Source organism: Aethalodelphis obliquidens, unplaced genomic scaffold, assembly GCF_003676395.1.
Source record: "Aethalodelphis obliquidens isolate GAN/ISIS:26980383/991018 unplaced genomic scaffold, ASM367639v1 scaffold65, whole genome shotgun sequence".
Lineage (NCBI taxonomy): Eukaryota > Metazoa > Chordata > Mammalia > Artiodactyla > Delphinidae > Aethalodelphis > Aethalodelphis obliquidens.
In genome coordinates this window covers 4344301-4364654 of record NW_020838009.1, presented here as the reverse complement: position 1 = coordinate 4364654, position 20354 = coordinate 4344301, and the positions used below count along the sequence as shown (strand labels likewise).

At 43.7% G+C, this 20354-nt stretch overlaps 1 protein-coding gene across 10 annotated transcripts in view; it reads left to right on the top strand.

Annotated features, from left to right (window-relative positions):
- Window positions 1-20354, top strand: part of TRPM1 (transient receptor potential cation channel subfamily M member 1) — an 82784-nt gene that overhangs the window by 54882 nt on the left and 7548 nt on the right. For 3 of the 10 annotated variants that reach the window (XR_003429259.1, XM_027089366.1, XM_027089363.1), the window contains 7 exons: window positions 1788-1916; window positions 4255-4506; window positions 5597-5789; window positions 7347-7367; window positions 8136-8280; window positions 9735-9937; window positions 10870-11002. Coding sequence is in view for 9 of the 10 variants with exons in the window: in XM_027089366.1 (XP_026945167.1) it covers window positions 1788-1916; window positions 4255-4506; window positions 5597-5789; window positions 7347-7367; window positions 8136-8280; window positions 9735-9937; window positions 10870-11002 (1076 nt within the window). In the remaining variant the exon portion in view is untranslated. The other 7 variants (XM_027089371.1, XM_027089370.1, XM_027089367.1 and 4 more) reach the window with 5 other exon arrangements.

The following is a 20354-nucleotide window of genomic DNA, read 5'->3' as shown; positions in this document are numbered from 1 at the left end:
CAAGATGAAGGATTTTTCAAATGTCTTTAGTAATACAAACTTAGGGAAGTAGAGTTTTATTCCAACAATGAACAAAGATGACTAGTATTTAGAGAGCAAGCTCACAGATGTCATTTTTCAGGAGACTGACGGGGTTACTCAAAGAGTAGGGTTGAGCCCAGAGCATGAAGTCCTGGAAGAGAGGAGCAAATCAAGGCATCTCTGCTCTCAAGTGCAGGCCACACTGACCTCGTGACCACACACTCTCCTCCGGCCCCATCAGTGGCCTCTGTCTGGACGGCTCCAGCAGAGTGATGCACCCAGAACAAGAGTGGTCCAGCCTTATGCACGTGGATGGGCAGGAAAAGTGGGGCGAGGAGACTGGAGCAGCTTGGAAGCCTTTGGAGGAAACTGGCTCAGGTGCAGGCCGTCCCAGCAGGGGTGGCAGCATGCTGTGCTTCCTGCAACCACTGCGGTCCGGGGGAGGGACAATATTCATGAAGTCCCAAATGCCAAGCAGCAGCACACGCCTGGCACATCCTGGCACTGCAGTCCCATTAGTGACTGGGTGCGAGCAGGTGATGGGACGTGAGGGGCCAGGTCCAAAGCCATGGACAGGGTGATGGATGAGGAGGGCAGAAGGCAGAGGCAGAGCTCTGGGGCGTGGCACCCAGCGGGCTGCATGGGGACCCAGGCCAGCTATAGCCTGGACACCCAACCTTTTGGCAGCCACATCTGGCGATACCACCAAAGCCACAGCTGCCCACCTGTTCTGGTCAGAACCAGCTGAGGACCAGGAAGATACCTGGCCTCCACAGATGCGTATGAAGAGGGCGGGGCCAGGGGGCTGATGAGCCTTGGGCGTCTCCCCAGGGCCTCTAAATGCTGCCTCTGGTTGTGGGGAGGGGGTCTCACATTTTATAGCTTGCCAGGGGTTCCCAGTGCAGCCCCACTTTGAGAACTCTTGCTCCAATCCTCCTGCAAAGACTAGATAGTGGATACATGGGATGCTACCTGTATCCTGGTAAAACTTAAACAATCAGGAGGGAGGCATCTTTAAAAAAAAAAAAAAAAAAAGGCTGCGAATCACAAATATAGTTGCTAGTATACACCCTCCCCCCACCTACCCAAGACTTCAGAAGGGGCCTGTACCCGTGGTGCGTACAGCTTCAGAGTGAATCAACCTCGGTCATCTTCAGACCACCCTCCCTCCACCTCATAGCTCACTCCCATATCCCTCCTGACTCTACATGCCACAAGGATAGGCACCCTGCTGTGGGCACAGCACATCACAGACATATCAGGGCTGACCGAGGGGCCTCAAGACAGGTGTGTGTACCTGGGAAGACACCTCATTGTCAGCCTCCTCCCTTCGAACCTCCCACATCCGCCAGCAGTGGAAAGGTTCAAGAAGGAAATTTGCAAGTCAGGGAAGAGTCAGTAACATTTTCCAATTTCCAGGAATGTAGAGGGCACACCAGTCAACTACTAAAAGTTTCCCGACTCATCATAATTTCGTGCAACTTTATAATTTCCCCTTGAGGCTGATAGTAGCAACAAATGCATCTTCATTTAGAGAATGGACTGTCAGCGCCCATATTGCACTAAAGTACAAAATGCCTCCCCATCTGCCTCAAAGTCCTCTGCCTGCACTGGTGATGTGAGTGGAAGTTTTCCTCTAAAGGATTCAGTGCATCTGGAAATGAAAATTTGTTTTAGAAGATGTGTCCACTTGTAAATAGGGTTTCGAAGCTTTTTTCAGGCACATGTGACCTCCCCAGACACTGCTCACAGTTTCTGCCTTTCAGATATCTTACCTGGGTTACCTACTGCTGTTCAACTACGTCATCCTGGTGCGGATGGAGCGCTGGCCCTGCCTCCAGGAGTGGATCGTCATCTCCTACATCGTGAGCCTGGCCCTGGAGAAAATTCGGGAGGTGATGCTCCAAAGGCCTGTCCCAGCCCCACCCACCACTGACTTCAATTCAGATGTATCTTCTTTTAAAAAAAAAAAAATTTTTTTTTTTTTTTTGGCCACAGGGCGTGTAGGATCTTAGTTCCCCAACCAGGGATCGGACCCATGCCCCCTGCAGTGGAAGCACAGAGTCTTAGCCACTGGACCGCCAGGGAAGTCCCCAGATGTAGCTCCTTATTTTGAAAACGTACTGTGCAAATCCCAAGTGCCGGGAACTGTTCTTTCGAGGTGTCACAATCCCAAGTTGATCCAGTTCCCTTGCTTGAGATTTATACACCTTCTGCTTCCAACTGAATTTGAACTTGGAAATCAAAACACAAGGCAGAATAGATGGTGTTTAGTAATAAAAATAAGTCTGAGTGCCTAGAAAAGCAGCATAAATGCTGCCAGGTACCTGAGATAAACCAATGACTCCAACTGGGTACAAATTTGGGCTCTGTTTTCTCGGAGCTGGAAGTAGAAAGGGAGATGTAGGAGATGACATTTCTCCTGTAACTCAGGACTTTGAACCACACTGTCCTCCCTCCAACCCAGAAGGGGATTCTTGTGCAAGGGGTTTATTAAAGGAGAGCTCCCAGGAGAGCAGAGAGAGGCAACAGGGTGACCAGGTCAGAAGAGGGGACGGGGCTGAGCAAGGTGTGGCTTCAGTGGAATCTGTCCCTGGCCTAATCCTGCAGGGAGCTCTGAGTGTCTTTAATACTGTAGAGTCTGTCCCACTTTGACCAAAGGGAACAGACTTTTGTACCCACATCAGCCAGCCACCAGCATCTCTGGGAAAGTGGCTGCAATTGCCCAAGGGGGCAGGTGGGAGCCGAACAGCGAGCGGCACCTGCAGCAGATGGGGGCTGGGCGCATCCACCTGGTGGAAGCCTCCAGTGCCTCTGGGCAGGCTGCCAGCGCAACTGCTGCAAACAGAGGGAACAGGATTTTCAAAGAAGTGTTGGAAAAGGACAGACACCATCTCTTGCAGACTGGTGTCACAGGAGACTTGAAACTAACATGTAACTTCAAGAAGGCAGCCCCTGCAGGCTGCAGAGGAAATATGGGCCAGGTCCTTTTCTTTCTAATATCACCTGCAAGTTTTAATTCTTTATATCAGCTTGTAAAGGAAAAGCTTATAGCCAAGAAAAAGTGAACTTGAGAAAGCACACAGCAGAATTTCATATTCTTTCTCCCACTGATAGAGAACCAATATTCTTATTTTGCAATCGGCAGTGACCCTTTCACTGAACTGAAAAATTATCACTGGCAACTTCTTCCCAGGAGAGCTAATTCGAGGCTGTCAGTCTGATGACAGCCCGAGAAACGCAGAGTGCCAAATCTAAAATGTTATAACCCATCTCCTACTACTCCTGTTTCTTTTCTAGCTGGGCTTCACTCAAACTTTGCCCACTTTACAACTGGGATTTCCCAAGTGGCCTGCCGTGCCACCTCTAGGGACACCGTGAGCTCACTGAGCATCAGCTATATACTGACACTGTTCTTTACCCCCAGTTATAGGAAAGAGGGTGGGCGGCCATCAGTCAGAGTGCACAGGTTGTTAAACTAGTGAACGCCTTCTCGGTTGGTGCATAAATAGCCACCACCCCATGCCACCTCTGGAGCCCCCAGAACCTCCCCAGAGTCTCGGTAAGTAAAGGGGTGCCACTTTTAAGACCCCCACCCTGCTGCACGCCATAGCTGCATACGTGGGGCTTGCTCTAAGTGTGCCCGTGCCTGCTGCTTGTTACATATTTTCAGGTTTACTCTGAGGAAGTGTCCCTTTAATCAGTGGTGATTTTGAAAGGGTAAGCTCTCAAGCAGGAGAAAATCAAGTTCAGCTTCCCCCTGACTTCCCATCTCTGAGTTACAAAGCAATTTTGGCTGATAAACATTTCCCATCCCGGTTCTGCCATCTCCCCTGGGTGGACTGCCGCTCTGTGGGACCACACAGGTTTATCTCTGCTCTAGAGTTTTCCTCCTGGACTAACTCTGGAACGTGGGCTCACAGGCAAGTGTCCAGAGAATTAGAAAAGGGATCAAAAGGCAGCTACTTTAATTACAGCCAGAGGGACATAATTTAGAAGGCATTTCCTGAGAGTTTGTGAAACCCTGACTCCAGGCATACAGAGGATTTTGTGGAATTTCCCTTTCTAGATATGTTTTTCGGCCTGAGAAGATTAGTACTTAGAAGTCTTGAGCAGGAAAGGGGACCAGATGCCCTGGAATGCCGCTCCAGTCCTAATGTCCCAAGATTCTAAGAAGACAAGTCTTCCAATACCACACTCCCTTGTTTTTTGTTCTTTGGCATTTCTTTATAGATCCTCATGTCAGAACCCGGTAAACTCAGCCAGAAAATAAAAGTTTGGCTTCAGGAATATTGGAACATCACAGACCTCGTGGCCATTTCCATGTTCATGATTGGAGCCATCCTCCGCCTACAGAAGCAGCCCTACATGGGCTATGGCCGCGTGATCTACTGCGTGGATATCATTTTCTGGTACATCCGTGTCCTGGACATCTTTGGTGTCAACAAGTATCTGGGACCCTACGTGATGATGATCGGAAAGATGGTTAGTCCTGACGCCCCGTGAGTAACTACAGACACCGAGACTGTGGTTAGGACCTGAGGCCAGGCCTCCAGCGTGGCTCTGTTGCATTTCATTTGACCTTTCCCTTGCAGTTGGTTTCCTACAGGAAATGTTCTTTGCTTTAAGATACATAGTTCTACATACCGAAAATTTAATTAAATCCAATTGATGAACATGAGGTTGAGGGCCTACTGTAGGTCCATGTATTTCTGGCAATAACCCGATACATAACCTCCTAACGTGCAGTAGAAGCCAGAGACAAAGGGGGCCCGGGGTCACCCTCCCCGACCCCTACTCCAGACAGTCTTCCAGCTCATGTGCTCTGGCATGGAGTGCACACAGGCAATTCGTGTGATGAGGTCAAGACAAATCCATGGCAACATTTACTCCAGAACAGGCCATAAAATATGAAACTAAAAATGAACCAGCAGATCATCCTTACATCACTTAAAATAGCCCAAGTGTTGGGACTGGTCCCAGAAGAAAGGAAGTCTTCCAAGCTTAGGAATAACTCTTTGTAGGGCAAGTGGTTTTGAGCAAAGGGCTATATGGTTGAGCTAATCCCAGCCAAGGCCCTCATCTTCAGGGATGTTCAAAATTAAGAATTATATGAGGTCAGTATCCATAGTAACCAGAGCATTTCACACTGTAACTACTCACTGTTTGTATAATGAATGAATATCAGTATGTGCTCTCAACTCACGATCTCATTACCTCCTTAGGTATCTACTGCTCTTACTCCTTAGTTTCCCTCACAAATTCCTATATTTTCCATAATTGTTCCCTTTCTCCATTTGCAGTTGTAGTTACTAGAGGAATTTATTTATGGGTAACAATAGAGGAGAGGAAAGATTGAGAGCATGAGATGAGAATGGCAGTGTTCTAGGATAAGGTGTATGCATTGCATGAAGTACAAGAATCAGTAGCCCATGGATGGGATGGAGGGAGGGAAAAGAAGCTTCCTCCATCCTAATTAAGCACTCATAAAGTCTTTGAGGAGCACAGTGTAATGAACCAGGTGAACTTGGCCCATGAGTCAAGACAGTAAGAGGCCCATTTCCTCTCTCCTCAGATGATTGACATGCTGTATTTTGTGGTCATCATGCTGGTGGTGTTGATGAGTTTCGGGGTAGCCCGTCAAGCCATTTTGCATCCAGATGAGGAGCCTTCTTGGAAGCTGGCCCGAAACATCTTCTACATGCCCTACTGGATGATCTACGGAGAGGTGTTTGCAGACCAGATAGACCGTAAGACTAGAATTCATAGTAAGATTCTCTTCCCTGCTTCCCAAGGCAGATGATCAGTTCCAAATTAATGGAAGAGCCTGTGTTAATTTGGGAATAAAGTATTTTTTATTCTGCCATAGGCATCAAATTATTTTGTGAAGAAATCAATGCAGATTATGAAATACAGAGTTTTGAGACATCGGTCCTGTCTTCTACTCTGAGAACCACTAACTGGAATTCTGAGTCTTACATCCCTTGAGCATGTCCGACACATGAATGTAGTCCCAATGCCAACATCCTAATTTTTCTTCAACCTGAATCTTTTTCTGCCCTGAGATAGAGCTGGTAGTGTTATTTCAGTCAAATGAGATAGTGACTATTGCCATGTGCCATCCTCTTCTTCAAGCTTCAAAGCCCATTTTCCACATAGCTATCCATTTCCTCTTCACTCCTGGAGTGATATTTTTGTATTATCAACAGTATTCTGGATGTTAGCAGAGGAAATGAGCTGCAATCCTGCATGGATTTCTGGGGAATGCAGGCCCCAGCTCTGCCCAGGCTGAGCTGGTAGGTCACAGTGTCCCTTGTGTTGTAGGGAAGTGAAGTTCAAATGCTCTTATGCTATTTCACCCAGACAGTTACGGCATCACCAATGAACGAGCATCTTCAGACCTATTTTCATGTTAGTACCAATATCTTAATTTGCATGTTGTGCTCTGTCAAAAAGCACCAGGTACAATAGCATGGCTGCTGCTTCCAGTAGAAGCAGAAGCTTCTTGAGAATAGAAGGTTCTGAACATCCTTGCCTTGTAGGAAATGCAGGGTTGTTTGGTATATCTCCTCTAAGTGAGACTGATAACCAGTTGCACAATGCCTTCTACCTACTGGCTTTCATCACGTGATTCAGAACACATCCTTATCATGAGTATCTCAGGGTCAATTAGCGAATGTGTTTGTAGCTTGGTAAACCAGAACGTCAAAATCTAATTTGGTTTCAAAGGAATATTAGCTTCAGTAAACATACATAAATGCTAAAAGTCCCTGGATCCAGACGTAAGTTGTAATATTTTTATTTTTTTTATTAAATTGGGTAACAAGAGAAGATGAAGAGGCAAACTTGAGGCTATTTTCAGTAACACCGTGAAATGTAGGTTTTCAATTCTTGGTCTGATTATTTCATAATAATTTTGTATTTATTTGTGCTTATGATGTGTTTGTGTTGGGATACAGGGAATGCTTGATTAGTCAACCTACATGTTAAAATGATCATCTGTTAGTAGCCTCATGTCTTTTTCACAGTTTTTTTCACTAGTGAGTTTTACTATTGCTTATGACGTGGTAAAATAAATATTCATGAAATATATATATACATATATTTCCTATAATTAATAATGTGTAAAATTCTCCTAAGCAGATCACTGTTTCCAAGTGTGAATCTGTAATTCCCAAGCTTGAACACTTTACATTTCTTGACAGCAAAACAGTTCTTGTGTTGTTCATCATTTGTTTGACTTTTCTCTCAACTGTCTTATTTTTTTTCTTCCTTCCTGTCAAAACTAAAAAAAAATAAAATGCTGCTTTCCAATCACTCTATAGTCTACGCCATGGAAATCAATCGTAAGTTTATGCATAATTGATGACTCTAGTCCATGAAATGTGTGTATTAATTAGTTTCTTCCTCAGCTAATTACCAATAGTCTTAATGCCAGTTTCAAATATTTCTCTTGTTTTCTGGTGTCAGTACTTTTGTAAACGATAAGGAAGTGAAAAGTAAATAGACAATAAATTGATGGATATTACTTCACTAATTACTGTTGAGATCATCCTATCTTTTTCGTCAGAAAATAAGTCCCATATGATCAAAGTGGCATTTCAAATGAGCAGAGAGAGAAAAGATTCTTTTTCAAACATCACTCAGAACAGTCAGTTAATGGATTGGAGGCTAGAGGGGATCCGTACCTCCTACCTCACAATAAAATTATTTTCAAAGTTAATGTACAAATGACCAAGAAGACAACATAAGTTAATGTTAAATAATTAGAAGACCCAATCACTTTCTAATGGATAACAGTAAAGAAACCCATAGACGCATAGATAGATGCGTCTGCTTAGAAATGAAGAACTTCTGTATATGACAAACACAACACAGAAATGAGAAAACGTTTACAAATATAACAAGTTAAGAATGACTGTCTGTGAGTGCAGAAATGAGTTCCTTATCTCCTTTGTATGAATTGATATTTTTCACATGGAAAATTATTGCTTATGAAATCAGAAAAAAAACATAGTAAAAAAGAAATAGGTCCTTTAATAGCATAGGTCAGTTTATTTATTCTTTTCATTCTATGTAAAAGTCAAGTACAAAAAGACAGACTCTCGTTTCAGCTCCTTGTGGTGACAACCAGTACGATGAGGAGGGCAAGCGGCTCCCTCCCTGCATCCCGGGCGCCTGGCTCACGCCCGCCATCATGGCTTGCTACCTGCTGGTGGCCAACATCCTGCTCGTGAACTTGCTCATCGCCGTTTTCAAGTGCGTGTCACCGCTGATGACCGTATATTTGTTATTTATTATTTTACAGATTTTCAGTGTAATCTCGGAAATCTCCCAGGCTGCCCAGGATTTACATGGAATTCCACTAGGGCTTTCAAATGCATAGAATTTTTCACAACGTTTTTTTGTTCAACAGTAATCAGCCTTCATGTATTCCTAAATCAAAAGTTGACACTTAAATACATTTAAATTCAATCTTGGTTAGTATTTTAACACTTTTGGCTTTTTTTTTTTTTTTTTGCGGTACGCGGGCCTCTCGCTGTTGTGGCCTCTCCCGTTGCGGAGCACAGGCTCCGGACGCGCAGGCTCAGCGGCCGTGGCTCACGGGTCCAGTTGCTCCGCGGCATGTGGGATCCTCCCAGACCGGGGCACGAACCCGCGTCCCCTGCATCGGCAGGCGGACTCTCAACCACTGCGCCACCAGGGAAGCCCCTTGGCATGTATTTTAATCTAATGAAAATATTTTCTTAGACGAAAGTCTCCTGAGACAGAGAAGATTTATCAAACTGAGCCTTGAATTCATTATCAGAGGCACAGAAAGCAAAGTTAATTTCATAGGCTGTGACAATTACTGTACTATTATATGAAATATTTTTCTTATCACTTACCGAATAGAAGATAAAATGGCCTAAGAAAGAAAAGGCTTAAAATCCACAATCAAATTTCTTGTAAAACTTGCCCCTTTTGTCATGATATGTTGAGGATGTGACCATGCTTAATAAATGTTGGAAAAATTTATTTTAGTTTCTAAGATGAAAAATATAAGGGAAAAATCCTTCACAGAAATATAGACTTTCAGAGCTGACCAGGGCATTGGAGAGAATCTGGTTACACTCCGGACTTGACAGATGAGAAAATGAAGGTTGACAGAGGTTAACTGACTTTTCTAAGGTCCCCGTGTAGACAACACGCCTGATCAGGATTCCAACAATTCTAGGCTTACTGCCTCCCACTGGAAACTCAAAGAAGACAAAAGACTGTACCTACCCAACATCCAAAATAACCCACCTTCAATCAAAATGTTCAGTAATTAATCAACTCGGTTCCAAAGAAATGTAGTCAGCTAGTTGACTGAATTTAAAGTTTAAATACTTCAAAATGCTTAGTGGGATGGCTCATACCTTTAAATATATGAAATAAAATTTCCTGAGCAGTCAGTAGACTGTGGTGTGGTTTTGCAAGAAAGCAGTGGGTAGCAATTTCAATACACTTAATTCTTAATTATTTATATGAGTAAAACGTCCTTGAATGTTGGTAAGCCACGCTGATAGATAAACCAAAAGACAGGTCATTCAGAGTCAGTACTAACTCGTGGAATGACCCCAAAAGGCCATTTCATCTCATATTTTCAATTCAGTGTGAGTAATTCTGATTGCCCTGGGAAATCACAATTAAAAGTAATACAACTAACTAAACATGTATTCTTTTTAAAGCAATACCTTCTTTGAAGTAAAGTCAATATCCAACCAAGTGTGGAAATTCCAGCGTTATCAGCTGATTATGACATTTCATGACCGGCCAGTATTGCCTCCACCAATGATCATTTTAAGCCACGTCTATATAATCATTATGCGTCTCAGCCGCCACTGCAGGAAGAAAAGAGAAGGGGACCAAGACGAACAGGATCGTGGATTGAGTATGTGCAGGACTCTTTCATTTCTATCTTGGGCTAATCTAGAAAGACCATTCTAATTGGATACCTGCATGGAAATCTCCTTAAACTACTTAAATGTGTGAAAACACAGCACTCTATCCAAATGCTATTCTTTGCAGAATGCTTCTCATTTTATGCTGCTTTTATTCTAGTTTTGTTCATTTATTAGTAATTCATATCACTGAAAGTCCACTCATGAAGAGATGAGAAATTGAGACAGTTCTTGAAAATAACTTTTCTCTATAAAGCCAATGTTCCTTTCTAAATGTTTTTATACATATACATTTATTTATTTTTGGCTGCGTTGGGTTCTTGTTGCTGCGCGAGGGCTTTCTCTAGTTGCGGCGGGTGGTGGTACTCTTCTTTGCGGCGCGTGGGCTTCTCATTGCGGTGGCTTCTCTTGTTGCGGAGCACGGGCTCTAGAGCACAGGCTCAGTAGTTGTGGCGTACGGGCTTAGTTGTTCCGCGGCATGTGGGATCTTCCCAGACTAGGGCTCGAACCCGTGTCCCCTGCGTTGGCAGCCAGATTATTAACCACTGCACCACCAGCGACGTCCTCAAAATGTTTTTAGTGTGTTGCATCTAAAGAGAATGGGAAAATACTCCTGTCCACTTGACTCTATCCATAAAATACATGCAAAACCTTTTCCAGAAAATCATACTTGGTTTCGCTTTCCAAATAGCTGTAATTTGGATTTTTGTGTTAAAAAGTGAGCCGTTTAGCTCCACCAGAAATATCAATATGATCGCCGCATATTACAAGGAGTCTTTGTGTGATATAACCAGTGGCGGGAGCAGGGCGCTGCCTGCAAGGGGTGGGGAAGGGAGCTTGGTTAAAGGCGGGCTGTGAAATTCGAAAGGGTGCATCTACCTGGCTGGTTTCTCACGTGGCAACCGCTTCTGCCTTTGCACAGAGCTGTTTCTCAGCGACGAGGAGCTGAAGAGGCTGCACGAGTTTGAAGAGCAGTGTGTCCGGGAGCATTTCCAGGAGAAGGAGGACGAACAGCAGTCGTCCAGCGAGGAGCGCATTCGTGTCACCTGTGAGAGGTGCGTCTGGGGCGTGGCCACCGCGGGGCGCGGGGCGCAGGGCCAAAGCGTGCGGCTCCTCCGTCCTGTCTAAGGGGAATGCCAAGTCCATTTACACATTCACTCCCAGTTCTCCTGTTGACTCAACGTTGGCTTTTGAACGTGTTCCCCACCCCCCAGAGTAGTGTGAAAGTTCCAAACGATGGTTATATATTGTATATAGAATTGAATGATGACATTTATCACAAATATTCCAGGCCAAAACCAAACCAAAACAAACAAAACCCTGATGGTTCTTGCCCGCCCCCAAAGTGGGCACTTTTACAATACAATACATGGAGAGAACCGTCAGGTGCAGGGCTGTGTAACTGCTGGGGACGTTTCTCCACGCCCTTGACATATGTTGTTGCCTTGGCCAAGTGTGGTCGGCCCCGGCTTGACCTCCTGATCCTGACTTGTGCTCTCCTTGCACCTTCCCAACACCTTTCCAACCTCACGGAGCAGAGGTACAGGAGGGGCAGAGGCGTCTGTCTTGGGTACCCAAAAAGGTCAGCATCATCAAGATGTCAGTGCTTACTACGTGGGGAATGGACGGCTTGCCTGTATGGGGCAGTGAGTAAATGAGCAGAGGAGGGCAGGTCAGGGAGGAACAGAAAGGGTGATGTGTTCCATACTTTATAGTATTGCTTTTCCTGCGGCTGCAAACTGCAGAGCAACCAGCAAAGGTAGACGGGAACAATCAACCCGCACTAGAGACATTTTTTGAATCATAATTTTTGAGAACGTTGGTCACTTCATAAAAGCAGCTGAAGCTTGTTAAAGAGCATGAGAATTGATAAAACGTTGTTCCAAAGAGTTTAATCAACAATGCATGTAGAAGGATGAGCTTGGCGAGGGAGACATGCCTAAGGGGATTCCAGAGCATCATTCTATCCTGGAGTCTTCAGCATTAAAGTTTTCTGATACCGTGTATATCGTCTGATATACGTGTGTATATCGAGAAACATAAAAACATGGTAGGACTTCAAGAGAATATTTCAGCACATACTTCCCAATCAGGGGCCCCAGCAATTATAGCAGAATTCACGATACACCGTGAAATCTTCGTGGTGGGTGTTCAGGCCAGTGCCTCCACCTCAGCCCACAGGAGGGATGATGCCCCCGGCAGCTGCAGAGCTCTACCCCTCCCGCCCTCCTAGACCTAGTCAACTTGCAATCCTACCAGCCAAACTCAAAGGTTATCTGCACCAACCTTCGGCCTTAATAAGGTATATTTTCAATAAAACTTTGGAACACTTCTTTGCTATTTTACTGGTAATTGCTAACCTTTCAAGATATAATCATGATTTCCTTACGAGAAAGCTAAAGCGCCCCCATCTTGATAACCTAACTTCCACTTTCTAGGTGGACATTAACTTGAATGGAATCACAGGCGTAATTTACCATGGGTGGAAATGGTGTTCTCTCTCACCCTGCCTCCTCCCCTCCTCCCTTCCCAGAGCAGTGTTTGGATTTTTACCCTTTTTGGACCAAGGCTCCAGGGATGTGGTTGTCAGGTCGCTACCAAATTGCATTTTCCCCTTGGGGCTCCGAGCACACGTAAGAGGAATGAAAGTGCGCGGGGCGGTAAAAGCAGGCTACTTCCCGTTTGCCTTGGCCGAGCTCCCCGGGGGTGACGGGAGCACATTCCTGCCCCTCCGGTTCCCTTTGTTGACGCTTTCTTGGCTGAATCATAGGTGAACGCCAGAGACAGAAAGAGGAGGTCCGGAAAAGGGAGCTTTCCTTCACCCTAACCAGGACCTCTGGGGAGCAAGAGATGGTGGGAGAATGAGAAGAATTAGTTATTTCTACCTAACTGTTGGCACCAGTGATGACTTTTTTTTTTCTTTTCTTTTGTTGAAGTATAGTTGATTTACAGTGTTGTGTTAGTTTCAGGTGTACAGCAAAGTGATTCAGTTATACATCTACATATATCCACTCTTTTTCAGATTCTTTTCCCATATAGGTTGTCACAGAATATTGAGTAGAGTTCCCTGTCCTATAAAGTAGGTCCTTGTAGGTTATCTGTTTTATGTACAGTAATGTGTATATGTTAATCCCAAATTCCTAATTTATCTACTTTTTCTGTAGTCGCTTTTTTTTTTAATTGAAGTATAGTTGATCTACAATGTTTCGGGTGTACAGCAAATTGGTTCTCTTATAGTGGTTCCATCATACATATATATACACATATATATATATATATATATATAAATTCTTTTTCAGATTCTTTTTCCTCATAGGTTATTACAAGATGTCAAATATAGTTCCCTATGTTATACAGTAGGTGCTTGCCACTTATCTATTCTCTACATAATAATGTGTATCTGTTAATCCCAAATACTTAATTTATCCCTCCCATCAGTGATTACTTTTAAAATCAAATTTTTGAGTACTCAGATGTTTCTGCCACTTCTTTAATCTTCCTCATAGATTTGCTTGCTTTCATTTTCTGTGTCACCATTTGCCGTTTGATGATTTTCCTGTTCTTCTTTCAGTGGGACCGGCCCCAGCACCATGCAGACGGCAGGGTCTGGTTAGGGCTTAGCGTCTGTGATCAACACCGTTGGTGTTTTTCCCTTCCTGACCTCCCTGTGGTCCGGGCACCTTGCAAAACCTGGGCCAGTGATTTGCAAACGTGTTCACACCGGAAGTTTACATACGTGTCGTGCTCCTCCATGCAGGGTGCTTTGAGGGCTGAGGTTCAGGAACCAAATTCATGGCTTTCCCCTATTGCTTGGAAAGGTGTATATAAAATTCTACCAAACTAACCATTTAATAGAATGTCAACATTTTGTAAATTCCAACATTCAGTCCCTCAAGAAGAGATGTACCATGTGACTCAGTTTTTAGCTAACACAGCGCTGGTTGCAGCCGGGCATTTAACCCAAAGCCCCAGCCACCGGCCCACTCAGCTGTCTCAGGGCACCGCCCTCAGGCTTTTCCTCCCAAAACGTCCCCCCGGAGCTCCACGAATAGCACCACTGCCATCTCATTCAGCAAGACAGTCACTGGCAAAGCATTTGGAGTCCTCCCTCTTCTGCACTAACAATCCCCAAGTCGGATAACTTACCCTCACGTATAAATCATGGTCCACCCACATCTTTCCTTCTCTACCCTCAGCACCTGAGTACAAGCCAGCATCATTCACTTGGGTTCCTGCAGCTGTCCCCTCAGAAATCAGTCCTCGGAATTCAGTCCTGGTCTTTCAGTCCATTTTACACCAGAGAGACTCTAACCAGCCCCCACAGCCCCCATCACCAGCTCGCCTGAAAAGCCCCCTCAGTGGCTCCCACTGCTCCTGGGCCCATGAGGCCCTGCCATCCGTCCAGCCGCACCCTGGACTGTCCGCCCCTCATGCTCAGTCCTCCAGTCTTGCTGGCCCTCTTCCACCCCGTCAAAGCCACTGCTTTCTTCCTGCCGCAGGGACTTCGCACATCCTCTTCCCTCCACCTGCTCATCTTTTGGAACTCTGCCCAAATGCCAATTCCTTCTGGTAAACTTCCCTGACCGCTTCCCACCTTAGTAGACTAGGTCAGGGCTCTTGGAGTCTAAGCCCCACGAAGGCAGGGACCAGCTACAAATTCCACTCACCACGGTGTTCCCAGAGCCTGCACATGGCCACATTAGCAGGAGCTCGATTTTTGCGAATGAATGAATGACTCCGAAGTTTGTCTCTTGATTTGAATGCAACTTTCTGTCCTGTCCTCCATGAGTTCCCTCCTGGAATATCAAATAGGAAACCAACGATGCCCCCTCTGGATTCAAAACTTTGGTTTTACTCTTAGGGATAAGGAACAACCTCAGTATGCAAATGATTCTGGTCCCTGTAAAAGGAAGGATCCTTCAGATCAGTAAGATCAAAACGAGAGTTGGTGTTGGTACATGTTGTCTCTTTGCCCAAAGGCATAATATCAGATAAGCAAGAGGGCTGGTGCAGGGACAGCATTTACAAATAACTTCCCAGCACGACCAAGGTAGAACTGGTCAACCTAAACATTCTATTCTCGTCTCACCAGTTTAATAACTGGTAACAAGTATCCCTATCAATTGGAGCTTGAAGCCCACCTCTGTGTCTCTCGCAAACCCACGTCGAACACACCTTTCTTTTTGTGCTTTGGCATCCCCATCACTGGTCCACAGGTTCCAGAGCAATTGAGTTGGAAAGAATCCTTTCTGACAAAACTTTGTTAGAGATTCAGCTTCCTTTTCTCGAACAATGAGAATTATGTAATCCAGTGTGTTTGCCTTTTTTCATGGCTTCAAGGAAGCTTAGCACCAAACTTAATATTTAATTATAACAAGTGTATTATTGTAAGGTTTGGGAATGTGTGGTGTATATTGCTCTCCTTATCTCCTCTACTCTTTCATATATTTTATAACATTTACATAAATTTATTTTCTATGTCTGATATTTCAAAGTATGCAGGATATAACTCATAAATCACATATTTTAAATGCAGTTGGTCCTATACTTAAGGAGCTATAGGTCGTAGAGTAGCCAAACCTATAATAGCAGGCTCTGATTCCCCCAAAACCCTCTGGGTTAAGTGGTTTCTTGTCATATTTGTGGATCTGGGTTAAGGTCTTGGGTTTCCTGTCGGCTTGATGGGAAATCAGCAGTTGATCTTGAGATCTTCTTTGGCGTCCTCTTTCCAAGTGACCAGGAAGAGAAGATTATGGTAAGAAAGACCCTGACAAGAAAGACAAGGAGAGAAACAAGACAGTAATTAGAAAAAGACCTGAAAGAAAGATCAGTCTTAGAAAGGAGGTGGTGATTCCTCTGATGGAGAGAAAGCCGTCCAAAGACACACACGTAGGGATGGAGAAGGTTGGGGAAGAGCTCACCTGAATGCCTTAATCTTATAAATTAATAAGAGTCAAGGGTGCTTGGATGATGGGGGAGGGGTGGGATGAAGTGGTGGAGTTTTGACATGCCTAGTAAATGACAATCTTGTCCCTTACCTGACTCTGAAAGCCAATTCAGAGAAAGACGCAGACATCAGACAGAGGTTAAAATCTCAGCTTTATTAGTAATAAATGTTGTGCTAGAGGGTGTGGTCCAGTTCTTGCCAAATGCACGCCCCAGACGTAGATGTCCCCACCCAGTCACAGGCAGCACCAGCAGCCTGCAGGCCTCCCTTCTTCCCTGCTAAGCTTACCTTTCGACCTAGACAAAGTGAGAATCCATGCGTCCTGCAGGCAGCTGGCTCCCAAAGAGAGAGAGAGAAGCATACTCATGTCCTGGTCCCCAAACTCCAGCCAGAAAATTAATTCTCTCAAGAGTAAATGAGGGACTTCCCTGGTGGCGCAGTGGTTAAGAATTCGCTGCCAATGCAGGGGACACAGGTTCGAGCCGTGGTCCGGGAAAATCCCACATGCTGCGGAGCAACTAAGCCCATGAGCCACAACTACTGAGCCCGCATGCCACAACTACTGAAGCCCGCATGCCTAGAGCCCGTGCTCCCCGACAAGAGAAGCCACCGCAATGAGAAGCCCATGCACCGCAACAAACGGTAGCCCCCACTCACCGCAACTAGAGAAAGCCGGCGCGCAGCAACAAAGACCCAACACAACCAAAAATAAATTTATTTTTTAAAAAAAGAGTAAATGAAAGGCTGAATCACCCAATTGACCAAATGAAACCCAAATGAAAAAAAAAATGAAAGCAATATAAGAGACCTATGGGATAATATAAAACGTGCCAATCTATACATAATAGGGATCCTGGAAGGAGAAGAAAGAGAAAAGGGGATTGAAAATGTATTTGAAGAAATTATGGGCTCTCACGTGTATTAATGTTGATTTTGTCAGGGATTGCAGTCTGTGTTCTAGTGAACGGGCCCTTCCTTCTACACAAAGCAAGTGTGTGACTCTGAGTACACTAATTATTGTTATTTGTTAAATGGATCTGATGGAGCTGTAGCCAGACTGACTGATGCATCTTTACTGAAGTGCATGTGACAACACAAAAAATAAAAAAAGAATACTCTGCCTGGTAAGAGTGTTGTAGGCCTGAGGCCTTGGGCCAAGCAGTATCAGTTTGGTCAAATAGTTTATGCTAACAATATGATTCATGGTGAATGCCTATTTTTTCCTGGGGATCTGGAGTCTGAACAGCTGAGATAAATCATGCTGGCACTGCATGTCTACATGACTGATCCCCAGTAAAAACCCTGGACACCAAGGCTCAGGTGAGCTCCTCTAGTTCCCTGGCTGCACATCTTATCACAAATCATTGCTCAGAGAATTAAGCACATCCACGCAACTCCCGTGGGAAAGAAGTTTTGGAAGCTTGCACCTGGTTTCTCCTGGAAATCATGCCCCACACATCTTTCCCTTTTCTCTCTTTTAATTTCTATCCTTTTACTTCAATAAACCACAGCCACAAGTGTAATAAAAATAAAAAAATAAAAAAATTATGGCTGAAAACTTCCAAAACCTAAAGAAGGAAACAGATACCCAGACACAGAAAGCAAGCACAGAAGGTCCCTAACAAGATAAACCCAAACAGACCTGCACCAAGACATATTATAATAAAAATGGCAAAAGTTAAAGAGAGGATTCTAAAGGCAGAAAGAGAAAAACAAAGAGTTAATTACAAGGGAAACCCCATAAGGCTATCAGCTTATTTCTCTGCAGAAATGTTGCAGGCCAGAAGGGAGTGGCAAGATATATTCAAAGTCCTGAAAGGGAAAATTCTGCAACCTAGGAATACTCTACCCAGCAAGATTATCAATTAGAATAGAAGGAGAGAGAAAGAATTTCTCTGACAAGCAAAAACTAAAAGAATACAGCAATATCAAACCTGTCCTACAGGAAATATTGAAAGGTATTCTCTAAATAGAAAAGAAGTAAGAATCTATGAGAAAGAGAAAATCACAGTTAGAAAGTAAACCACTTAAGTAAGCCGGTACACAGATTAAATGAAACGCTGGAGAGAGGCCAGGAGTTTTACAGTCACGGAAAATTCCGACACGTAAGAAGAAGCAATAAGAATGGTGGAAAGGAACCCGCCCAGCAACATTACAGACTTGAAGCCAGTAGGGAGGATTTGAGTTCACCTCGAGGGAAAATGCAGTAGGAAAGTTGCTAGCCAAGAGATTGCCTGGTGGGAATAATAACAACCCAGCTGTGACTTTGTATTGGGCCAAGTCAGTGTGGCTCCGTGACTCTCATAGGTGACCGTGACATACTATAGCCCAAGGGCAAGGATGCAGAAAATGAGTGATGCATGAGGCACAGCAACAGGGAGGTTGATGGGACCTTGCGGGTACCATGGTGATGTCAGGGTTTGCAAATGGCAGCATAAACATATTACATCGCCTCCAGCCACCATTTATTCCTGCCCAGCCCTGGAGTCCTAGTCGTGATAGATGAAGGCTTAGGGATTGTCACTACTATGTTGGAAGTAAGGGAGAGACAACCCAGGATATATCAACAAAAGCTTCACTGAGTGCCTGACCCGAGTCTGGCCAGAGTAGAGAACATAGTCAGAAAAGGCTAATGATTTAGATGATCTGAATTCTAGAAACCAAGGAGGTCTGAGGTGTGGCAATGTTGGTGTGTATAAATGATGCAGCATAGAGGTAGAATCCCAGAGAGCTTAATATTCTTTCAGCAACTACTCAGACTTTTGCTTACTAAAAAGAATGAGGACAGAAGATTTAAGACTTGAGTCTTGTTCTTTGTTTAGTCTTTCACATATAAAAACTCCTTAAGTAAGCACAACCAGGTTCTACCCTGGCTGTTCTCTCTACAATTACTAAACTTAAAAGGCAGCCCCATATGAAGAAGCAGATGGAAATTAAAATAGCTGAATGTAGAATTTGGACAGGATGAGACAACTTTATGATCTATAGATCTGAAATTAAATGACAGGGTAGGAATAGTCTTAAAACTCAATATAGGCGACCATGGGATCTTGAAACATGGATTTCGTCAAGTATGAACTGGACCTTGTTGCTCCACTAACATTAAGTTTTTGTGTTAACTTTTAACTCTATCATTAAGGAAATGTTCCCATGTAATTTATGAGATGCCTGGCAGGTAAAGGGTGATCGTTGCACATGACAAGATGACTGTACATAAAACAAGTTTTAATAACTGGCTTACTACAGAGCTCCCAGCATCTATGTTCTGTTCTTAGGAAAGACACACAGGACTCTTACCTTGAGAACATGAATTTGGACATTATATTTAATAGATCAGAGTCTATGAAAGTCCAATAAAGTTATTCCCTACATAGGCATATATTCTCTTGGAAGTCACTACAGAAGCTCCACAAATTTTATAGATTATCGTGCCTATTATTTGAATGGAATGGAAAACATTATTCACAGTGCCTTAACAAAAATGCATTTTAGTTAAACTCCTTTCAGGTTTAGTGGTATAAGATTCAAAGTCAAAACCCCTAGGTACTAGATATACTGAGATACAGATAAAAAATATTTGAAGATTTGTAACCACCCCTACTCATATGGTCACGTCATTCTATACCTGTTCAGCACCTAGAGTTCAGGGAGTACTTTCACTGAAAAGGTTTTGAAACTAAACTGAAACTGAAATCACAGCCCACAGAAAGCATCCATAAAAGATAAAAAATGATAAACTGGATTTCATCAAAATAAAAATCTTTCGCTCTACAAAAGACACTGCTAGAACAATGGAAAACAAGGTACAGACTGGGAGAAAACATATGCAAATCATACATTTGCTGTAGGACTTGGGTACAGAATATCTAAAGAACTCTCAAAACAATAATAAGGAGGAAGTGACCCAGTGAAAAATGGGCCAAAGATTAGAAGAGACACACCGGGGAAAACATAAGTTTGGCAAATAAGTATATGAATCTATGTTCAACATTATTAGTTATTAGTAAAATGCAAGTTAAAACTACGATGAGATACTTCTACACACATATCACAGTAGCTAAAATTTTTAAATATCAGTAATACCAAGTGCCAAAAATGACACTGAGTACCTGCTGGTACACATATACTGCTCATGGGAATATAAAATTCTGAAAAATGGTCTGGTAGTTTCTTTTTTTTATTGAAGTCTAATTGATTTACAATGTTGTGTTAATTTCTGCTGTACAGCAAAGAGACTCAGATATATATATATATATATATATATATATATATATATATATACACATTCTTTTTTATATTCTTTTCCATTATGGTTTATCTCAGGATATTGAATATAGTTCCCTGCACTATACAGTAAGACCTTGGTGCTTATCCATTCTATATGTAATATTATAGTTTGCATCTGCTAATCCCAAACTCCCAATCCATCCCTCCCCCACACCCCCCGCTTTGGCAACTAC